The following is a 20,993-nucleotide window of genomic DNA, read 5'->3' on the forward strand; positions in this document are numbered from 1 at the left end:
CAGTACAGTACACGTCTAGTAAGTACAGTACAGATGTACTACTACAGTACTGTACATACTGTTTTGTTGATATACATTGTCAACTGTATATCAACAATCAAAGGTTTTAATGGACAGAAACTGAATATGCGAGCCATAAGTTTGTATGTCTATATGAGTGTATAGTTAGATAGTTAGAGCCTTGGAATAAGCCACATATGCTTCAGGGCCTTGTTTTTTTTACAGAGACTGCCATCTTGTGCCACAAAAACTATCCTATACCTTTATAGTATACCTTTGTGTTTTAAAGCAGAAGCGTCATGAATGGCTTTATCAACAAAGAAGGAGGCAATGGCAGAGAATCTATGGGACAACTTGAAGCACTTGTTGAAGACAACATGCTGTTTGGTAAGTGACGGCTGTAGTTCCGTGATGTACTTGAGAGAGGGAGGTTTGCTACAATCTAACTACAGTCTATTAAATATCAGTGATTCTTACGCAATGGACCTTTTTAAAAGGCATTAAATATGCACTGTAAAGAAGAATGTCTTTGCATAAGTGCATATCGTTTATCTAACTATGAAACCTCTTTAAATTAAAATAATTTAAATAATTATATCACTGCTCCAAAAACCGGGATGATTGCTTTACAAAAAAAAAATAGTAATGTTCATATAAGCACTCAGCAGAATAACCTGTTTTGAATCAAATACAACATTTTCCTCTTATGCGTCATGAACCAGGAAGTGCTTGTTAAAGTGTTCTACTTCACAGAGCTTAAAAGTGAATTGTGAAAGGGTGAGGTGCCTTTTTTACGTGTACGCCACCAGCGTACCTGAGAATGACGCTCTCGCGCACACTACGTACGCATTCTACGTAGCGGTGGAGCAGGACGAACGATACTGTTGAAACTGAAAGAGAAAGACGCTTCGTCTCCACGAGCTGCTGTTAAACACTAACCCGGGCTGAACTCTGTCAGGACGGACGACACAGACACAGTCTCCGCTGACTAATTCACAGCATTCGCTCGCTCGTTGACTCGGGCTATTTCACATACAGTTGCAGGTGAGTTGTAAATGGCTGTTGGTCGCTTCTGTGGCGTAAAGCTTTTTCAGGCCGTGTCATTTAACAACTCGGGAAACGTGCTTTCTCCGAATGTAAAAGATATTTAGCTATATTAGACGTTAAAGACCTGCTCGCACAGAGTCGACTGCTGTATGTGAAACATTTCCTGATGCCATTGCGTCTTTGGAAATGTACACGTTAACTGCGCATGCGCGAGCAGTCAGGTTCATGCAGTACATTATTCTCATCCTTGCCTATGATATGTTATGTCTCCACAAACACTTAAATCAACTAATAGTACAAATAAATGGACAAACATGCGTTCAAGAAAAAGTAAAAGTACCAACTTGAATGTAAAAAAACGCTTGTGCTTTATACTTGCAGAGTATATCCATGCAACAGTTTTCTTTATGATTGCTGGATATTTTGTCAAATACAAGAAAAGTACAGAATGTTTCAAATGATCTGAACATTTAAATTCAGTAAAACGACAAATAAATGGGTAAACATGCTTTCAAGAAAAAGTACCAACTTGAATATTAAAAAGGATTTTCTTTTACAATAAAGTATTACATCTGAAATACTTTCATGTTTTGCATTTTTTCTTCATCATTTTCTGGATATTTTGTTAAATACAAGAAAAGCACAGAATGTTGCAGATGATCATACTGGTAAAGAATGATCATTATTTACTTAAAAGTGCATTCTTTCTATTATGATTTCAGTGATGCAGTCGTGTCGTAAAGGAAAAATAACTGTAAAGAAGACTGTTATAGTCAACATTATATTTTTTCTTAAATATATTAAGTATTCCAAAATCAAGTTGTGTTTGTGTAGGCACACTTTGCTCTCATTGAAGAAGGCTGGGTCCCCTTATTTATTAATTTTATTCTAGAAATATAAATAATGGTACATGCTCAGTGCATTGTAGAAATGATATATCAGATATTTACTAATATTTGTCAAAATTACCCAAAAGTAACTCTAATTACGTACATGAGAAATGTTCTTGATTATGGGAAGAAAGCAAATGTACTTCATCACGTCCCGTTACTGATTATCTGTCATAATAATTGTCCCTGGTATGACTGGAAACATTAACATTATTTATGTCTTATTTCCCCAGATGACGACAGCAATGCCTGAAAAGCATGTCTCACAAAGAAGATAATGAAGGGAAAAGGTGGTGAGCAGCACAAACAAACCTCTACTGTTGTTTACAGTATATAACCACTGGGGAAATCACTCCATGTCAGTCTAATGTAGCAGTGTTGATCTTCTTTTAGCTCTCATCCCACTGAGCTGTACACCAGCATTTCCCGAACATGTCTGCCCATCGTGTACCACCCAGACTACAACATCACCTTCATGGGCCTTGAAAAGCTCCATCCATTTGATGCAGGGAAGTGGGGGAAAGTCATCCACTTCTTGAAAGGTAAGAGCAATAAACAGAGTGACAGATGGGGGAAGGCATGTCCCCAAGCTGCTGCTGTGTACGTGGATCAGAGAGGTGGAGAACAAAGAGGAGATAGTTGGAAGGTGAGGTGTAGTTGTAGAAGTGGAGTAGCAGCACAACAAAACACAGACAATTAAAGAGAGGTGTCCCTGTGGGAGTCTGAGCATGTTCAGTACATCAGACCCAGTGCAGGTTTCAAGGCCAAGGGAAAACAGTTTCTGCATAACTGGCATGAAGATGTCAAATCACAACTTGGATAATCTTCACAATATAAAATGTTATACACAGCTTAATGAATTCACCAAACCCTTAGAAGAGTATAAACAAGAGAGCGTCTGCTTATGGAAGAAAACCTTGGCCCGTTGAATATATTCTTGTAATAATTGGAGAAAATGTAGATGATTCTGCATATTAATAGAAAATAACATGGAGCTGACAGTATATATGTAACAGAGTTTACAATGTCCTCTGTGTTACATTCAAAGTCAGAGGCTGAACTTTTCAAAACACTACTATTTACAGGGGTCCAAAGGCCCTTCACTCGTCCCAGGATTTGAACTGGCAACTCTTCAGTTACAAGCCCAATTCCTCTCTTCTTAGCCATGGGCTGCCCATTTTTTAGCAGATTAACAGCTCTAATATGAAGTACTTAATCATTCCAGAATGACTGTGGTGAGTCAGATGGGGAGTCCATCTGAATTTAAATAAAATGAGAGCAGGAATGTGAGTGTCAACCATCCTTTTTTGGTACATAAAGGGGGAGCAGCAGAGCATTCAGCGAGATAAGCTTCATTATCACATTAGAGAAATGGGTGACAAAAGATATTGCTTAACAATTTTAACCTTGTAGGAGTTTTTCTCCTGCTCCTCACTCATGTGCTCTGTCGAAGTTGTGCTCCTTGTGAGAGTGAAACTGATGAAGAATGAAAGTGAGTGGTGGTTCTCTCTTCATGAATTTGCCTGTCAATCACATCAGCAAACTCATGTAACACAAAGAACCTTTAATAGGACTTAAAGCAGAACTTTGCAAGCTACCGAGTAACTGCCTTTACAACAGCAGCAAACATCGAGAAAGTGCAAATACACATAAATGCATAGAGAACATTTGAGTTTATCCCAAAAATGACTTACAAGTGCTACAGCAAGAATGCCAGGTCAGCATCCCTTTTGCCTGCTTCTGTGTTTTTTAGTTCTCACCTTTCCAAAAAGCCTATCAAGGGTTTACTCGTGTGTGGCCCCTTGCTCGGTCAGACACTTGTTTCCTCTTCCTTGCTTCCTCAATGACTCTCTAAAACAGTAGTCACCAACATGGTGCCCGCAGGCTCACTTCACTTCACCTTTCTTGCGTGTATCCATATGATCACTAAGTAAAATATCATTGATATTGTTTATAAAAAGTGTAATAATCATTTGGAGTAAGCACAGGAATGAATGTGTATTCAAATGAATGCATAATATTCATCATTAAAATGGTAAATTGTATAAAATGTTAATATGGTAGCCCATATTGTGCTCTACTCTTCAGGTAGCTCTCGGCCTCAGAAAGGTTGGTGACCCCTGGTACAACCTGGACAGGCCAAGTTCTGCTTTAAATGAGGTTAATTTGTGTTAATGTTGTTTGAATGAAGCAGCAGAAAAGTTGTAGCATGAGTTAGCATTGTGTGATCTCATCTATTGATCTGTTGTGCAGTTTGAATGTGGTTGAGTTGAGAAAGTCCAGCAATCTTTTTTTTGTCCCAATCCAAACGTCATTAAAGTTGACTTGGTCTTTTCCATTAGGAAAACAACCTCCCTAAACAGATCCAATTTTTGAGATCCCTATCGTCTTTTAAAAATCTCATTTTGTTGAGTGTGCTTTCCTAAGGCTTGAGGCCTACCTTCTCCAAAACCAAAGTCTTTCTCCCGCCTCTTATCTTATTGATTGTTAATGGATTAAATCCATTTGGTTTTCTTTATCTTCTGTATTTCCTCCTCAGTGTAGCATGAACTGCTTTTGTTTTTTTATTATACCATATAAATGTGTGAAAGATGCCATATAAATAAAGATAGTTTTAGATGTGTTTTTTTCATCATAACTTGTCTTAGAGGAGCAGTTCCTCACTGATGGAAACATTGTAGAAGCCCGGGAGGCCACAGAGGAGGATCTGCTCGTTGTTCACACCAAACGCTACCTCAACAGATTAAAGGTAGATTTTTTCTTTTCCTCTCAACACTGCCAAACTCAAGTGCAGCTCTGAGTTTGACATCATGACATTTTCAGCACACTTCTTTTTCTTCCATCTCTTCTCTGCGAATCAAATGCATCATTCAAAAGGCACTTACGGATGAGCGAGCCATCAGGATTAAAATGATTTACTTTAAAAGTATTAATGTGATTCAATCCAATGAGTTTGTTTCCTGCTGCATTTTTGTCTTCTTCCATCTCTAACTGTAATGCAGGGGGTCACCAGGAGTTCTCATCAGAATGCAGTGGATTATCCCATAGGGGAATTAGTCATCATTCAATTCAGTCATGTTAAGCATATTTAGCAGAAATCACCTCAGTGATTCATTTGATTCAGTGAGGTTTATATGCTCTCACATTTTCAGCCCCAGGAGCTGATAAGGAGGATGTTTGATCTATGTGAATGTGGGAAACTGCACTTCATCAGCTTGTGACTATTTCCTCCAGTCAATGAAATTGAAATACCAACATGTGGTGTGGCTGTAAATCTCATAAAGTATTGTCTGCAGCTTGAAAATAAATCTGATATCAGTAATCCTATCATGTTTAAAGACCACATTTTCTGTCTTTGCATCTTGGAGGGCTTGACAGAGGTACCTCAATACTTACAACCCCCCTGGCAGTGTTATTGTGTATTTCTGTAGTGAGTTTGTCTAAAATCCCAAGTGAGCACATATTGGAAAAAAAAAAAAAATGTACCTGCTCTTTGACTTTCTATGCTTTCAAGTCACACAGAGCTCATTTGTGATTTGATTTGCATAAACTCTGATGGTCAGAACACAAATGATTGTGTTTATGTTGTGTTAATTTGCATCTATTTTCCTTGTAGTGGTCCGTGGTGGTGGCGACGATCACAGAAATCCCGCCGCTCATGTTTCTGCCTAATTTCTTGGTACAGCGGAGGGTCTTGAGGCCTTTGCGGACACAGACGGGAGGGACAATAATGGTATGTGTCCCTTTATTTGTCTCTAATTGGTAAATGGTTTGCATTTATATCGCACCTCTCTAGTCTTAATGACCACTCAAAGCTGCTTTACGCTATAGTTTTGCCATTCACTCATTCACATCCATTTACTCACATATTCATAGAGAGCATCTACTGTACGTGCGGTACTTTGTTTTCTGTCTCACATCTGTCATACTTATTCACACAGTGCCAGCGCAGCCATCAAAAGCAACTTGGAGTTAGGTGTCTTGCTCAGGGACACATGTTCATGTACAGTTCAGTTAATGTACTGTATCACTAAGCTGCCAGTAGAGGTCCATCAGAATTATATATACTTACATGGGAGTATATGGCAGGCTGTGGCTGCTATTATGATTTTGAGAGTCCTCACTAAAATTTCATTTTCATTTCAAGTGAGTAATATTTGTGCTGTGTGAGAAGGACACCCATCATTCTCTTAGAATTGGTGTAAATGATTGTTTTTGCTTTCTTTGTCAATGACTTAAGTGTATATTTTGAGACAGACGCATCACCCATTCCCACAGGTCCACATACTGTCTGAGAGAAAGTGGGATTTCTGTAAAAATATTTAAAAATAATCCAAATATTGTATGTCTTTTCCATTCACCAATACTAACAATGTTGTTTTTACCCAGTTTTATCTGATGACATTGTGTTTTTGTGTGAGAGCGAGAGAGAGCAAGCAGAGTCGCGATGTGCTTACTGTCTGAATGAATACAAGAGCCTATTTGTGCATGTTTTTATTGTGCTTGACAGGTTACCTCTAACCCTTTATTTACTATTATTACTAACATTTATACAAGCAAAAATGACTAAAATTGCCATCTTGTACTTGTTTCAGCTGCAGCACTCAAATTTTCATTGTATATTCTGTACAATGACAGTAAAAGCTTTCTATTGTATTCTGTCTTCTTTCTTATGTTAAACTGTCACTCATTTCACAAATGTGTCCTTTCTTGGCTATGAACTGTAATTTTGGTTGGAGCTTTACAAACGCGTATATTGTCTAGGAATTAACTAACAGGAACAGGATCTTCTTTGATTTGACTCTTGTTGATTTTGAATATTAACTCATAAATCAACACCTAGGATGATGAATGTGAAACAGTTGCCTTTGATAAATAGTGTAGGTAGTTGGTCACACGAGACTGTTCTACATCCATTTATGGATAATTGTGATTGTGAAAATGAAACTTAAATGAAAATGAAACTATACATCTGGGACTAGGTCTCCTTCCACATTGGTGTAACAGACCAACTGTAATTGATTTTTTTCAACACAAATGACAAAATGCAGAAATCACAGAAGTCTGATGTTGGGAACATGTGAATAGCAAACTCTGAAGTATGTCCTGCCCGAATTATTTGAACATTGTATGGAGTGTCTGAAAACAGCATTAGTTAGTGGAACATATTGAGGAATTAAGTTTGATGCTGGAATAGCAACATTTCTCCGACGTCCCTTAGTAATCAGCTGTTTATGCTGTCTTTTGTTGTCTGCAGTGGAGCATGTGGAGAAATATATATCTGCTCTCTATCTGCTCTCTCGCTCTCTCTCTCTCTCTCTCTATATATATATATACATATATATATATATATGTATATACATACATATACAGTATATACATACACACGCGCACACCCCATTGAGCCATGGCAGGAGTGTGTGCATATATATTAATATGTGTTATTACACATCCATCAGAGATCACTATTGATATTTACACAATCTCCCCAGTTTATATCTCTTCCCCTCTTGCATCCTCCAGAAATACATTAGAGAGAAGCCCCTTTTGTTCATGCCAGAGACAAATCTTGACCTGCCCTTGAAAGAATGATCTGCCACATACAACCACATTCCCGTCAGTGGAATAAAACATACACTAGTGAAACTTTTGTGGGATTTTCTAGTGGCTGACATGTATTTGGTATTTAGTAGATCAGTCTTTGGTTGTAAGAGCGACTGACACACAGTCAGTGTTGGCTGTAACGTGCCTGCTCCAGACACCCAATAATATCTACACTTGAGGTCTTTCATATTTCAAACATGTGCGGCACATTACAGCTCTAATGAGACTGCCCACATTGGCTGCTTGAGAGATGCTTCAGCTGAAAACTGAAGCTTCTAAATTGCTCACTCTCTTGCACCAAAGTTCATAGAGAAAATCAGCATTATGAGGACGGGGACATGGGACCTGCTGTCTACTGCTGCTTTATTTGATAAGGTCACTTGGGTTAATTTGAAAGAAGAATTTCAAACAAATCAAATTTGATTTGGTGAGCCTTTTGTTAAGTGTCTGGAATATGTTGTGTATGCTCCTGCTGGCAGCCATGTTCTCAGAGAAAGTGAGCTCTGAAGTCAGTGTTGACTGTCAGTACCTCATATGTCAGCACTTCAAAAACTGGAACTATCCTTTATAAGATGATCGGTGTGTAATGTGAGCAGCCCTTAGTAACAGCTTCCTCATGCGTAGCCATGCACATCTAGATTAAATTGATCAATGCATGAGACAAAAACAGGCTGTATCTCATCTCTGAAAAAAGATGTGTCCTAGAAGTATACGGTATCTATGTTATCAGTGCTATAATATAATATAATTGAGATTTAATGATCATAGGTAAATATTTTTCATTTATTGTTAAATGAGAACATCTTATCTGCCTGTACTTTTATTGTGTCTGTAAAACAACAGGACGCCTCCTGGGCACCTACCATAAGAGGTTTTCCAGGCAACTCCAACTGGGAGGAAACCCTGGGGTATAGATCCATATGCTGGACTATTCCATGTGGCCAAGAAACAGCTCAGTATGCCCCAAGAGGAGCTGGAACACTTATTAGGGGAACGGAACATCTGGAATACCCTGCTTAGCATGCTCCAACACTGGTTGTAGCTACACAGGTTCAACAAAAAGGCCACGATTCGTACAGCTGTCTTGATTTTCTTTTTATTTTCTTCTCCTTCGCCGTCGACATCAATAAATCATAAGACACCATGAAAACTATGAATACAAACATAAAAGTCCATATAAGTCCATTGAGGCTTATTTTAACAAACCAAAAATTAAATACATATAACAATTAATATGAGTATAATTACCGTGTGCGCCTCTTGAACACAGTGCAGAAACTTACGAAATCTTAACCTCATGTCTCCATGACAGTGTTCCCGCTTCTGACCCACAATCCCTCAGTTTAACCTCAAACTGACCCCAGTCATGTGAGCATGCACTTCAAAATAAAATGACCTTACTTCAAGGTATTTAAGTGACATTAAAATTATTATACAGACATAATTTAATTCACTTATGCATAAATGTACAGCCCCTTTTGTCTCCTATTTATTAATGTGAACACTTAAAGAAACTCCAGTTTATAACAATGAAATCTGTCTCAAAGACAGTTACACTGGTGATCTGGCTATGATGGATATTACATGATAATGTCAATCTGCTGAAGGTCTGTGGAGGTTGGACATCCATACATCAAAATAAATCCACCATCAAATGTCTTCAAACCAAAAAAAATGCATTTTCTAACCCTGGCAAAGCACAGGCCCAACAGAGATGGTCACCAATGGACTCAAGAGAGCCACTGACGCCACCAGATAATCATAAAATATGCAAAAGCTGGAGTTGTGCCACATGGCGCTGTGGTGGTTAGCATTGTCACCTAGCAGCAAGAAGGTCACCCGTGTACGTGTGTGTGTAGTTTTGTTTTGCATTTCCCTATGCATGTTCTCCCCATGTGGGGTTTCTTCTGGTTCTCGAGCTTCCTCTCACAGTGCAAAGACGTGCAGATTGGAGATAGGTTAGTTGAACACACTAAATCTACCTTTCTCTTAATGTTGGATTGGCTCATGCTCCCTCCACGACCCCCAAAGTGGTTGATAATTAAAGGAAATACAATAAATAATACAGAAATCCCCTCAAACATTATGCAGGTCTGATACACAGCTACTGAAAGACTTTAAGTGATATTCCTGCCTCTCTGATGAGATACCAGAAGGGTTCACTTACTTTTTCCACCAACTCTTTGAATTTTTAATGTGTGTGTTCAACAAAACACAAATAATTAAAATGACCTATTGTTATGACATGAAGAAAAAACTGATCACATTTTCTTTTCAAAGGACTCTTGGAAATTAGAAATAGAGATTTCTTTTGGGTAAATACATACAGTATTTTAATAGTTTTTTTTGTGTGTAGACTGGAGCAACATTTTGGTGCATTGAACCCTGGGACATATTCCTAATTTATTGAAAAATAATAGTTTTTTGTCTGTTACTTTGTAAAGATTAATCGGTTTATGGTCACAGTGATTGCTGCGTTTTGTTTGTGTTTTTTCTTTCATAAAATTGCTTCCTGTATTACTCAGAAAAGGTTCTGTTGATACATCTTTCTGTGTTAATAATAAATAATGAACCATATTGCTTTTTTTTATTCCACAGGCAGGAAAGCTGGCTGTGGATCGAGGCTGGGCTATAAATGTGGGTAAGTCAGTTCCAGCACTTAAAATCATCTAAACTGCTAATCAGCTCAGTGAATTGCTGCCAATCCCAATATGTACCGGTAAATATGTTGAGATAAGGTTTTAGAATCAGCATTGAGTAGAAAATATAAGTTAGTAAGGTACAGTCATACTGCCTGCATTTCATCTTTATACTTTAACTTAATGGGATTCAAATAACAACTTTAGACATGTTGCCCTAATATTTTTGCAGTAGTGTAAATGGTCCAAAAGCACAATTGAATCTGATTTTCTTAACACTAGAGAGGAGATAAGTGCAAGTCTGGAAAACAATGTAAAATGGAGCATAGCCAAGTGGAAATGAATCATCCACAAAATAAGGTGAAGGATAACATTAACAAGGTAGTCATAGCACAGATACCACTACGGATGATCGAGCAATCTGAATAAAGATGTGCCTGAAGATAAGATGAAATGACAAGATGAGTTCAAGCAGATGCCCTGTTTCGCAGTTGGACAGGTTAAGAACAAATAGAAGACAAAAGGGCACAAAGAGGGAAACTGCACAATGTTAACAGTGAAAGTTAACTCTGAACTGATGTCTTCACTGTATCTCAAATCGGAAAACACAGAATGCATTGGAATGTTCACTCACTCGCCCTACTTGCTCTCTTAAGTACAGATCATGAAATGCGAACGCTGGAATATAAATAAATATAAATGTCATACATTTTGTAATACAAAATGACCTGAGTTGGTTGTTGCAGTTGTTCAATCAGTCATGTAAAGAAAATAAAAAAGCTTATATACAAGTGTGAAGGGATGTACTCGCAGCTGTCCATTTGAGGCAGTGTCTTTCAAATGCAGGCATACTACTGTTGGGCAGACATCACCGGACATTACAATGAAAAGTCATCCTTCATTATGCCAAGCCCCCCCCCTCCCTGCTACAGGGGGATACAGGGATAATGAATTTGCATCTAATACACATTATTTTCTCTATTTCAGGACTAGGGAAAGCACAGGTACAGAATTAATGTTGTCGCTGTCGACATATCCCTTTTTTTAAAAAAGTGCAGATTTGATACTGTTAGCTCTTCTCAAAAAATTGTTCTAATATTGATCACCTCCCTTAGCCTCGCTGATGTCATTGTGTTTACGTAAGTGTCTTTGTTTGCTTGGCAAAAGTGCTGATAAGTGCAATTTGCCAGGTTTGATATACACTAGTGTATACAAGTGTCCTTTGGCTAACACTGTGCACCTGGGTAGTTTAACCTTTTAAAACAAGTTTATAAACCATGGGGGGAAAACATATACACATTAAAATCTTAATTTAAGTTACATTGATACCATCTTGTCTTGTCTTTAGTGCTATGATGTTGTTGCACTTCCTTTTTGACCTGCTGCCATCAGTGATCAAGTAGAAAGTCTTTGGCTGACACCACCAGGGTCATCCTCTACTCTTCTGTCTTACTTTGTGCCAAGAAGGGAGTAAAAAAAAAAACTTCATTACATTTTCACTTTGTACCTCTTGCTTTCTCAGCTACTTCACACCTGTTAATGAATCACCGGAAACATTCTTCTGCTCAAAAAACACGATTTATACATGATATTCATGTCTATCAACACTGTGAGGATGTTAAGGTTTTATGGAGGCCAGGCAATAATTGCTAATCATATTTCACTCCCTTACTGGCCTTTATTAACATTCTACTCTACACAATACTATTTGCATAGCAGGACAAAAGGGATTTTAACTCTTAACCTGAATAAAAGGTTATCATCCCAATTAAAGAGGAACATCACTTTCTCTCCATCACAATGCCTTGCTGCTTTACTCGCTTCTGACACCATTGTGGTGTAAATAAATGTATTATTTTATCACAGGGGAACAGCATCCATTCTCATGAGTTCAATAAGAGCCTATTTCACCAATGATGGTCACTTAGAATAACAGACATCTCAGATGTGCAATGACCCGCTCAGCCCGTCTAATGGCCCTGACAAAGGAAACAATGAATTATCTTTTTTCAGGAGGAGGCTTCCACCACTGCTCCAGTGACAAGGGAGGTGGCTTTTGTGCCTACGCTGACATTACCCTCGCCATAAAGGTAAGGATGTTGTCGATTGTTTCAAACCATTCATACAGATGAAGGCTGTTTTGTCAGATTCAGTAAGATTGTCTTCTTGTGGTCAGATTATGTAACTGCATGTTTAAAGAAATAACACCGTCTTCCCCTTGCATATGCAATCCACAGTCATAAATAATAAATAAATAAATCTATAAATAAATTTAATTCTCACTGCACTCACAGATGCCACAGCCTTACTAACTCTGGAGTTATAGTTTTTAGGATACTGTAGCTCAGTCATTCCCTAGAAATTGTTGGGACTTAAGATACATTAAATAACATAAATTATAATTATCAAACAGATATCTCTTATACATTACTGTAGCTAATGTTAGCAAATTTAGGATTTTTTTTTTACCTAGATTGCCAAATATATTCATCAGGACTTTGGAAATGAAATTTGCACAGTAAGAGCTATAGATTTTGAGTCCCAGGGTCTTAAAAGCTACAGGGGTAAACAAAAGCACCATCTTCTTTATCTCTTGGTTGAGCAGTGGCAGAAGCACTTGGTCTGAGCTGTAAATTGAGCCCAGTGGCTGACAGAATTGCTCAGAGATAGCAAGGCTAATAGGAAAGTAATCTAAACTCTGATGGTGTCATTATTCATTAGCCATTGCATTGTGCAATTGACATTTACGTCATGATGATAAGCTAAAGCAACATCTTGCCAATTGCTACATCGAGAGAATTTTACTTCTGAGCCGGTCCCGTAACAACCCATTTGCTGCACATTTGCTGGTAAGAAACTAGTCCTGGTGAAAGTCTATATGGTAGGTGCACTGTTTTACTCTGAACATACACAGCTTTGGAAAAAAAAAAATATTTATAAAAGTAATGATTTTACATTTCTACAAGAAAAACAACACCAGTCTTGGCTTATTCTTTTAAGTTTAAATGGACCCAAAATGGCATTAGTCAAGTCTTTGTGATGTTCAGGAAAAACTCATTCATTTGAAAACTTTTAAACTGCTTTAAATGAGCACATGGTATCAGTTTGCTTCTACAAGTTTTACTTCTGGATCCCTTTGAATGTGCGATCAAATATTTTCCTATTTCTGTTTCAGTTTTTGTTTGAGAGAGTGGAAGGCATCTCCAGGGCTACCATCATTGATCTGGATGCTCATCAGGTGAGCTGGTACCATTACTCTCTTTGTGTCAATGTATGTTGCTGCTCAGGAGCTGACATTGATGACAAGATAACCCCCTTTCACCATGGGTTATTTCTGAATTCTACTTAATCTGTCAAGGTGCAGTAATATGCAGCCTTCATTTAACCTTTATGAACTAAGCTCACCGCAGCTTTAGATTACAATGACTCCACATTTTTTGAAAGCCTCATTATCATATTTTAGTCTTACTTTGTGTTTTCAATATAATGACTTTTCCAGCACCAATTAGGCCTGAGAACTGTGTTAACATCGATGTTGTCTCGAGGTTTCCAAGGTCTACGGCTATGTTCTGAGAAGTAGAGCTGCAATTATTTTGAGCTGCTGCTCGTTGATCATGATGTGCACCCCTATAGACAAGCCGGGGATCAATTTGGATGTTGAGTAAATAATTCATGAAGAAGAACAAAAGAGCAAGTCTGCATGAGGGAATTGACGTTGGCCTGAAGTTCACCACTCGGCAGATAATTTTGTCATGAAAAAATATTGGTGATGCACAGTAAATTCCTAATTACAAACGTCAAACATGACACATACAGGGCTCGTTATCTCATGTAATTTGAGGTTACAGCCCAAGCCACTCTGCTGTTCAGTCACCCAGTAAACAACAAAACAGTTACTATCATATTATTTATGCTCAATTTACTTGTGAGGATGGAGCCCTGCTGTGGAGGCATATTCCTATTTGTCTATTCACTGAGATAAGGTACGTGATTTTGTATGTAACACTTTACCAAATAAAAGAAACAATGTAGTGCTGTGGCTGCGCTGCATTATATCAGAAATTGTCACCAATCTGTTTGGCCTTTGTATTTCTTAACAGATAAACAATAATATGTAGGAAAAGCTGAATAAATGAGTTCAGAAACAAAGAAATGCTCTCAGTTTTCAGACACGATAAAGTTCGAATAAAGAGTATCTCGTGTGACTTAACAGGCCCGATAGGCAGGTTGACAAAGAGGCTCACAAATACTCAAAACATGCAAAGAAAAACCTGAACTCAACAGAAGCAGGGGAAAAAAATCTTTATAAAAGTAATGATTGAAGCAAGACGAGGGTTATAACCCGACAAAGTGATAAAAATTACAGGGAGCAAAGAAAAACTTAAACAAGGGGCACAGGGATATTTAATGTAGACAGTTACAAAGGCAGGAAACTTGACAAAGACTGAATGTGTTGTAGACTGTAGAGATTTACTGTGGGAATGTCTTTACTTTACAACTGTGTAAGTGTTGGACTTTGAAGAAATCATAGCTGTTAAAAATCACTCACTAGTGTCATCTGGTAAAGCCTAAGAAAAATGTCCTCTATTCCTCTCAGGTCAAGAGAAAATGTTCTATTTCTTTGTCGTCCTGCTCTTTTGATCATGTGTTGTTGATGGTGATTGATGAAACTAAGATTTCATACAGATGTTTGAACTTGGTGAGGGAGATGTGTTTTCAAGAAGGACTGCTTTGAAGCTGCGGTGCTGATGTTAACAATTGGCAATAAAACAGCTATCAGCTTTTATTGTATTCTAAAATATGTGGAGGGAGGATAGACTAATAAGACTTCAGGCAGCAGGAGCTTAGAAACTTATATAGGCTGATTTATAGTGTCTGACTGTTAAAGGTGGACCATAGCATTCAATTACATGCTCTTAGTCATTGTTTAATGTAAGCTTATGGTAAACGAGTCCCCAGTGTAACATGATATATACCTTTTATATACCTTTTATATACCCTTATATACACTACACAGAGCAATTGTCCTGAATCACTACCCTGGGCAAATTGCATATTAAAATTGTAATGCACGGCTACTTTTGAATTAATGAAAAACAGTGTGACATATACAAAGTACTTTTCTGAGGCTGCAACCTTTTAATTGTCTTGTTATACACAGAGACAGAAGAAGTCGGCCACCTCTGCAGTAAGAAAGTGACCGCTGACAAGCTGAAGATGCAATTAACACTTAGTATTTATAGATGTATGATTATTATTGTTATTTTCACAGATGTCTTTATGTTAAACTAGGATTATACACTGACTTTTGACCAGTATCTATTATCTCATTTAGACAGTGCCTTTTCATCTTCTGACAGGAGACAGGCATTTTAGGTGTATAGAGAAAACGGAAATTAAAAGTGTTATAATGGCCATGATGTCTTTATTAAGTATTTGAATATCTGATGCTGTCAGTCAGAACAGCACATCTGATGTTTACCTTGGTAATACCTTGCCAGAGACAACAATGTATATATTTTACTCATGGAAGGAAATTAAAAAACAGTCATTCAGTTTGTTAGTGTCATGTGAAGAGAAGAAGAAACAGCATCAAAGTAGTGAATGAAAGTTGTGTTTCTGCTTTGTGATAGGGAAATGGACATGAACGAGACTTCATTGATGACAGGCGAGTGTTCATCATGGATATGTATAATCGCCACATCTATCCAGGGGATTCATATGCCAAAAGTGAGTGAAAGCACCATAATGTTTCTTCTCAGATTGACAGAACACAATGTATTTGTGTTCTGGCATTTAAAGCTGCTGCCAGTGATATACCTAAAATCTGTGTTTAATCGCTCTATAATCTGACAGCTATGACTGATCCAGAGTGTTTGCTTCTCCTGTATCCCACCAGAGCTCCTCACAGAGGCGGTCCTTTCTACATGTGAGGTTAGGCTGTTTGTTGGAAAGTAACTGGCCCCTCTTCACCAAATGTGGTGATGTATTGGGAGAAGGAAGGGGATAATAACTACAGGAAATTTGCTGAAGCTTTGCTCTAAGATGACATCACTGACGGCAGCTTTTATGTGACACATCTGGTTCTCTATTCATAACTGATGCCTTGTTTGCAGTTGAGGCTGAAACAAAGGGGGACTGAACAGTTTGAGGTCCAGCTCCTAGATGTCACTCACTCAGCGTCATTTCAATTATGCAGTGATTTCCCTCAGCTCTACTATACTGTATATTGAATTGTTGAAATGTCTCACATGTTTTTCTCCACTTCTTCTGAGTTTCCCCTACAGGGATAATTAAATGCCTAGAATTTGCAGTCCATACCACACCATAACCATTGCTTTTACATTAACCCATCATTACATCAAAGCTGATCTGACGAACAGCTCGTTTTAGTATTCAAAGCATTTAATCACTTCTACCAATATTCTGATGAAACCTCACAGTCCTGTCTTTAAAATGCCATCCTCTTCTATACAATTAATTGGATTCATGACATTTTATAATCATCTCTCCCCTTATTAAAATGAAATAAATGTACATTCTGGCTTTCTTAAGATAAAAAAAAAAAGAAATACAGTTTTATTCTGCTTCATATTTTTCCTCCAAGACCTACACGTATTTCCTTATACTTTCAAAGACCAAAGCTTCAAGTTCCTTTATGAAGAACTTGCAGGACTCTACTTCAAAAACCCAAGATGCTTATGCATTCTTCTATTTGTGCTTTTGGCTTATTTCTGTCTTAAATTTAAAACCTAAAGGTCTCCTAATAACCTTTTTCATTGTGTACATTAATTATTGGAAATGTACAGTTCATGGTTGTTAATTGAGACTGCTGTACTAAGCATTCCATAGAAAAGAATTCCAATTACTTACCTGAACCCCGCATAAGACCTCACTTATGAGAACTGCTTTGCTCTAACCTGCATTAAAGTCAATTCTGTTGCATGTAACACCGATTACTAGTCAGTAAATGAGCTCAGAATAACTGCTGCATTTTTATAATTTCTGGTTTATTGATGGCAGCTGTGACCTTGTCTGCACCATCCCCGCTTTTCTGTATTTCAGAAGCTATAAAAAGAAAGGTAGAGCTGGACTGGGGCACCGAAGACTCCGAGTACCTTCAGAAAGTAGAGCTGCACTCAGAGGGAACTCTGAATGAAGTCCGACCTGACATCATCGTCTATAATGCAGGGACGGACATCTTAGATGGGGACCCCCTTGGAGGACTCTCCATATCGCCACAGGTAATAGAGTTGCTGTGTGTCACACTTTAGGGTTACCTTATCTTCCAAATAATCAAAACCTCTCTAAAAGACAAACTGAACATAAGGTTAAGAATTAAAGAGATTTGTTCTTGGATTAGACTGTGTTTGTTGGAATGGGTGCTCAACATTGCCACCATGGAAGTCAAATATGCACTATGCATTTCAATACACAGGTAATTGAGTAAAAGGTCAAAGCACCTGCAGATAAGACTTTCTCACTGTTAGCCTGGTAGGAATCTAAAGCAAGAGTCTACATTCGGAAACACTCTTCATTAATTGAATTCCTTTTAACATCCTGATAGCCATTACACACAAATAAATACTGTAATAAACACAACTAATCATTCCCCCAGACCACATGGAATGATTGGTTAGCATATGTTATGGTCTCTAACATGCCTGAGAGGTGTACATGCTTTAGTGAAAGAGAATTGCAGAGAAAGTGCAGCCAAAATTCCACCACAGACAATGACTTGAACTGTTTTGGGGGTAGAGCGTTGATGCACATTTACTGACCTTAGCTTTGAAGGCAAGTATTCACTATTTTCATCTCCTCAGCAAAAATCTGGCACATTCTGCAGCGTCAGGTCATGTCAGGAATTTTAAAGCACACTCGGGGAAGATCCAAATAGCCAAATGTGAACTTATGACTTCCCATGTGCCGAGATTCCTTGTGATCCTGCAACTCTCAGATAAATAATGAAGCAAATGAAGTGGATGAGGTAGTTGGATGTGGCACGGCCGTGTGATTTGAAGCTCATGTTAAATGAGGCTGGCTTGAAAAGAAAACTCTTGGTCACTTTATTTGTGCTCGTGATACAAATTTCCCAATAATATACAAGATTTATGACACAAGCTGGTCCTGCTTTCAGTCCCCAGACAAATGTGTGTGTGTGTGTGTGTGTGTTTTTTCTCAGTCATTTCCTTATGCGTCACCCTGTGAGGCTATGTGCTCCAACATGGAGCAGCGAGATACAGGAACTATCAGGGCTCTTGCAGGCCTCTGCTCCCTCCTCAGGGGAGGAAGGAAACATAGATAGAATTGTCTGCCAGCAGAATTCAAAGAAAATATGAGTGCTATCTGAAGATGGACAGACCGACGACTTCTTTTTCCCTCCTCTTGCCAGGGCATTGTGAAAAGAGATGAGATAGTGTTCAGGGCAGCGAGGCGAAGAGGCATCCCTGTACTGATGGTAACATCCGGTGGATACCAGAAAAAAACAGCCCGCATCATCGCCGACTCCATTCTCAACTTGCACCAGCAGGGCTTGATTGGAGCAGAGGCTCTGCAGGGGGAGGGGTCTTCATCACTGGTGACCAGTATGATGTGCCGCGCTGGACCTGCAGCATCTAATGCTGTCTAATGCTCACAGGTGTGATTTGAGTTGATACTGAGAAGAACAGTGTGTGTTTGTACATGTACAACCAAAATGATTCACTCACATTGTTAAATGTTTACATTTTTAATGCATAAGATGGTAGCTACTGAAAAGGGACTAACTATTTAAGGTGGGAAACGTGACTAAATCAATAGCGCTGCAGATTTATGACGACAGCAGAATTACTTCAGCTCTCACATGGCCCAAAAAGAAACTTTACATTTGAATCAGTTGGAGGATGGTGGGTTTATGTTTAATGTATGTTCAGGTGTTGCCGGTAAGAGAGGCATTCTTTCATCTCAGGAAATGTAGTAATGTCATTTATGAAGGATATGATTTATTAATAGTCTATGAAATGGTACAAAGGCAGACACAGGGAAAGTCTATTAATTATCCTCCATCTGAGCGGTTATGGAGGTTAAATATATATGAATTAGCACAGAGAAAAACAACACTACCAAAATGTGTGAAATTTATTAGTGTTTAGTTTAGTTACTTCTCTTATAATTCTGTGTTTTTCTGCAGATTATATGTAATATGAAATAAATAGCTGTTGGTGTTTATGCTAATGCAAATCTTTATCAATGACTGTTGGTTTTTAGGGCGAGTGAGAGGGCAAACAGGGAGAAAGCGAGTGGTATGACATGTACATGTATGCACTGGACCTTATCCATTCTTTTCTCTATTTATTTTGATATTAAATTGTTGGCTTGATTATCTTATGCCAGTAATGACACTGATTGTTTGACATTGATTCCACAGGGCAAGAAAAGTAAGTGGCCTCAAACAGTACTCAGTGGCTGCAGTAGTGGTCTTAAATCCCGCTCCCTCAACGTAAGTGGATGGGACATGGGCCAAACTAAAAAGTCAATACTAAGGTAGTTCCTATCATTGATGTGTGTCACAGGGGTCCTTTTTTCTGATATGTTTGTTTGTAGATAGCTGATGCTATAAAAGAAAGGTGAGACTTAATCAGTGACAGCTGAGACGTTGAAATAGATAGATGGCAGCACCTAGAGTATATTCGGGGTTGCCTGGCTCTATTGGTTTTCAGTGGAAGTCTGTGGTATGGATGTAGGTGTATTTTTCTGACAAGGAATAAAAGCACAGGAAAACCAATAACATAAAGCTGTTGACCAAATGAGAGGACATGTTCAAAAAGTGTGGCCATGGTGTGGTTTTAATTCTAAAACTAAATCCTTGTTGGATCAGATATGTTTGTTCTGTCTTAAAATTGAGTGGACCTGAAGTGGCAGGTGCTGCTGTAATGATTTTCTCATTCATTATCTTCTGCTGCCTAGTATGGAGTGTAGCAGAGCACAGACCTCTGATCATTTTAATGTTTATAACCCGTATCTTTAAACAGGGTGAAGAGCAGTGCTTACAGTTTGGACATTTATACAATGAACGTGTGAGAGGCAGGCAGCTCTATTAACAATGTCAGGGCTAATTAGGAGGAGCCTTTGATCTGGTGTGCTGCTTTTGAACGTGGATGATGTGTTTAGCGAAGTCTACCTTTAATTAAGACTCAGAGTACAACACTGACACTCTGTGTCAGCTATCGTTTGAACCATTTGAGCGAATCTAATGACGCCGTGCCAAAATAATACTAATGTCCTAAAAGCTGTTGATTTGTGGTTTGTGCTTACATTGAAACCAATGTTTATGCATTCATAGTGACAGTGAATAAACTAATAACAAAATGACCATTTTACTTTTTTGCTGTGATTGACTTGATTTTGCTGTCAAATACTAAGTTTTTTATGTTTGGAAAACCCTAATAGTAGTGCTGCTGCAGTATTTCTATTCGTTTTGTGTGCAGTGCTTCCTTTACCCAGTGGATGTATGTAAAGCTTTGCCTTAAATGACACAATGACAGTGCAATTATGCTGCAGTCAGTACACTTTCATGTCAAACGGTGGTTGACTTTGAGGTTTAATTGGACTACTGTCCTTGTCCCAGTATACAAGCATGAGTCAGTTTATTGAAAGAAGTGTGTTTGAAGTCTCAGTTTGTGAGTGTCGGGCATAAATCCGAAAATACACTGGTCTGGATTTTGCCATGTCTTCTTCTTCATCTTCTATACACCAGCGTTTTATTTTTATTTGAAAGTGTGGGGATGACACATAATCTATGTATTAGTCTGACCATGAGACATTCAAATTAGTA

At 38.2% G+C, this 20,993-nt stretch overlaps 1 protein-coding gene across 3 annotated transcripts; it reads left to right on the forward strand.

Moving 5' to 3' along the window:
- Nucleotides 1–792: 792 nt before the first annotated feature.
- On the forward strand, nt 793–20,530 carry hdac11 (histone deacetylase 11). 3 transcript variants are annotated; one of them, XM_044024201.1, is made up of 12 exons: nt 793–1,044; nt 2,171–2,230; nt 2,331–2,479; nt 4,586–4,686; nt 5,554–5,670; nt 10,140–10,182; nt 12,194–12,270; nt 13,356–13,418; nt 15,814–15,910; nt 17,246–17,424; nt 18,573–18,818; nt 19,587–20,530. In XM_044024201.1, the coding sequence occupies exons 2-11, from the start codon at nt 2,196–2,198 to the stop codon at nt 18,807–18,809; spliced, it is 1,098 nt and encodes a 365-aa protein (XP_043880136.1). In that variant the 5' UTR covers nt 793–1,044; nt 2,171–2,195; the 3' UTR covers nt 18,810–18,818; nt 19,587–20,530. The 3 variants fall into 3 exon arrangements, with proteins under 3 accessions (XP_043880136.1, XP_043880135.1, XP_043880137.1); XM_044024200.1 differs by having other exon boundaries at nt 18,573–20,530; XM_044024202.1 differs by having other exon boundaries at nt 2,171–2,227; nt 18,573–20,530.
- The last annotated feature ends 463 nt before the right edge of the window (nt 20,531–20,993 follow it).

This window comes from Solea senegalensis, linkage group LG4 (genome assembly GCF_019176455.1).
Source record: "Solea senegalensis isolate Sse05_10M linkage group LG4, IFAPA_SoseM_1, whole genome shotgun sequence".
Lineage (NCBI taxonomy): Eukaryota > Metazoa > Chordata > Actinopteri > Pleuronectiformes > Soleidae > Solea > Solea senegalensis.

Bases quoted from the DNA above. Each gene is read 5' to 3' on its own strand.
- hdac11 (XM_044024200.1), top strand. From the start codon at position 2,196: ATGTCTCACAAAGAAGATAATGAAGGGAAAAGGTG. The intron at 10,183-12,193 runs GTAAGTCAGTTC...ATCTTTTTTCAG, and splicing joins AGGCTGGGCTATAAATGTGG to GAGGAGGCTTCCACCACTGC. The intron at 12,271-13,355 runs GTAAGGATGTTG...TTTCTGTTTCAG, and splicing joins ACATTACCCTCGCCATAAAG to TTTTTGTTTGAGAGAGTGGA.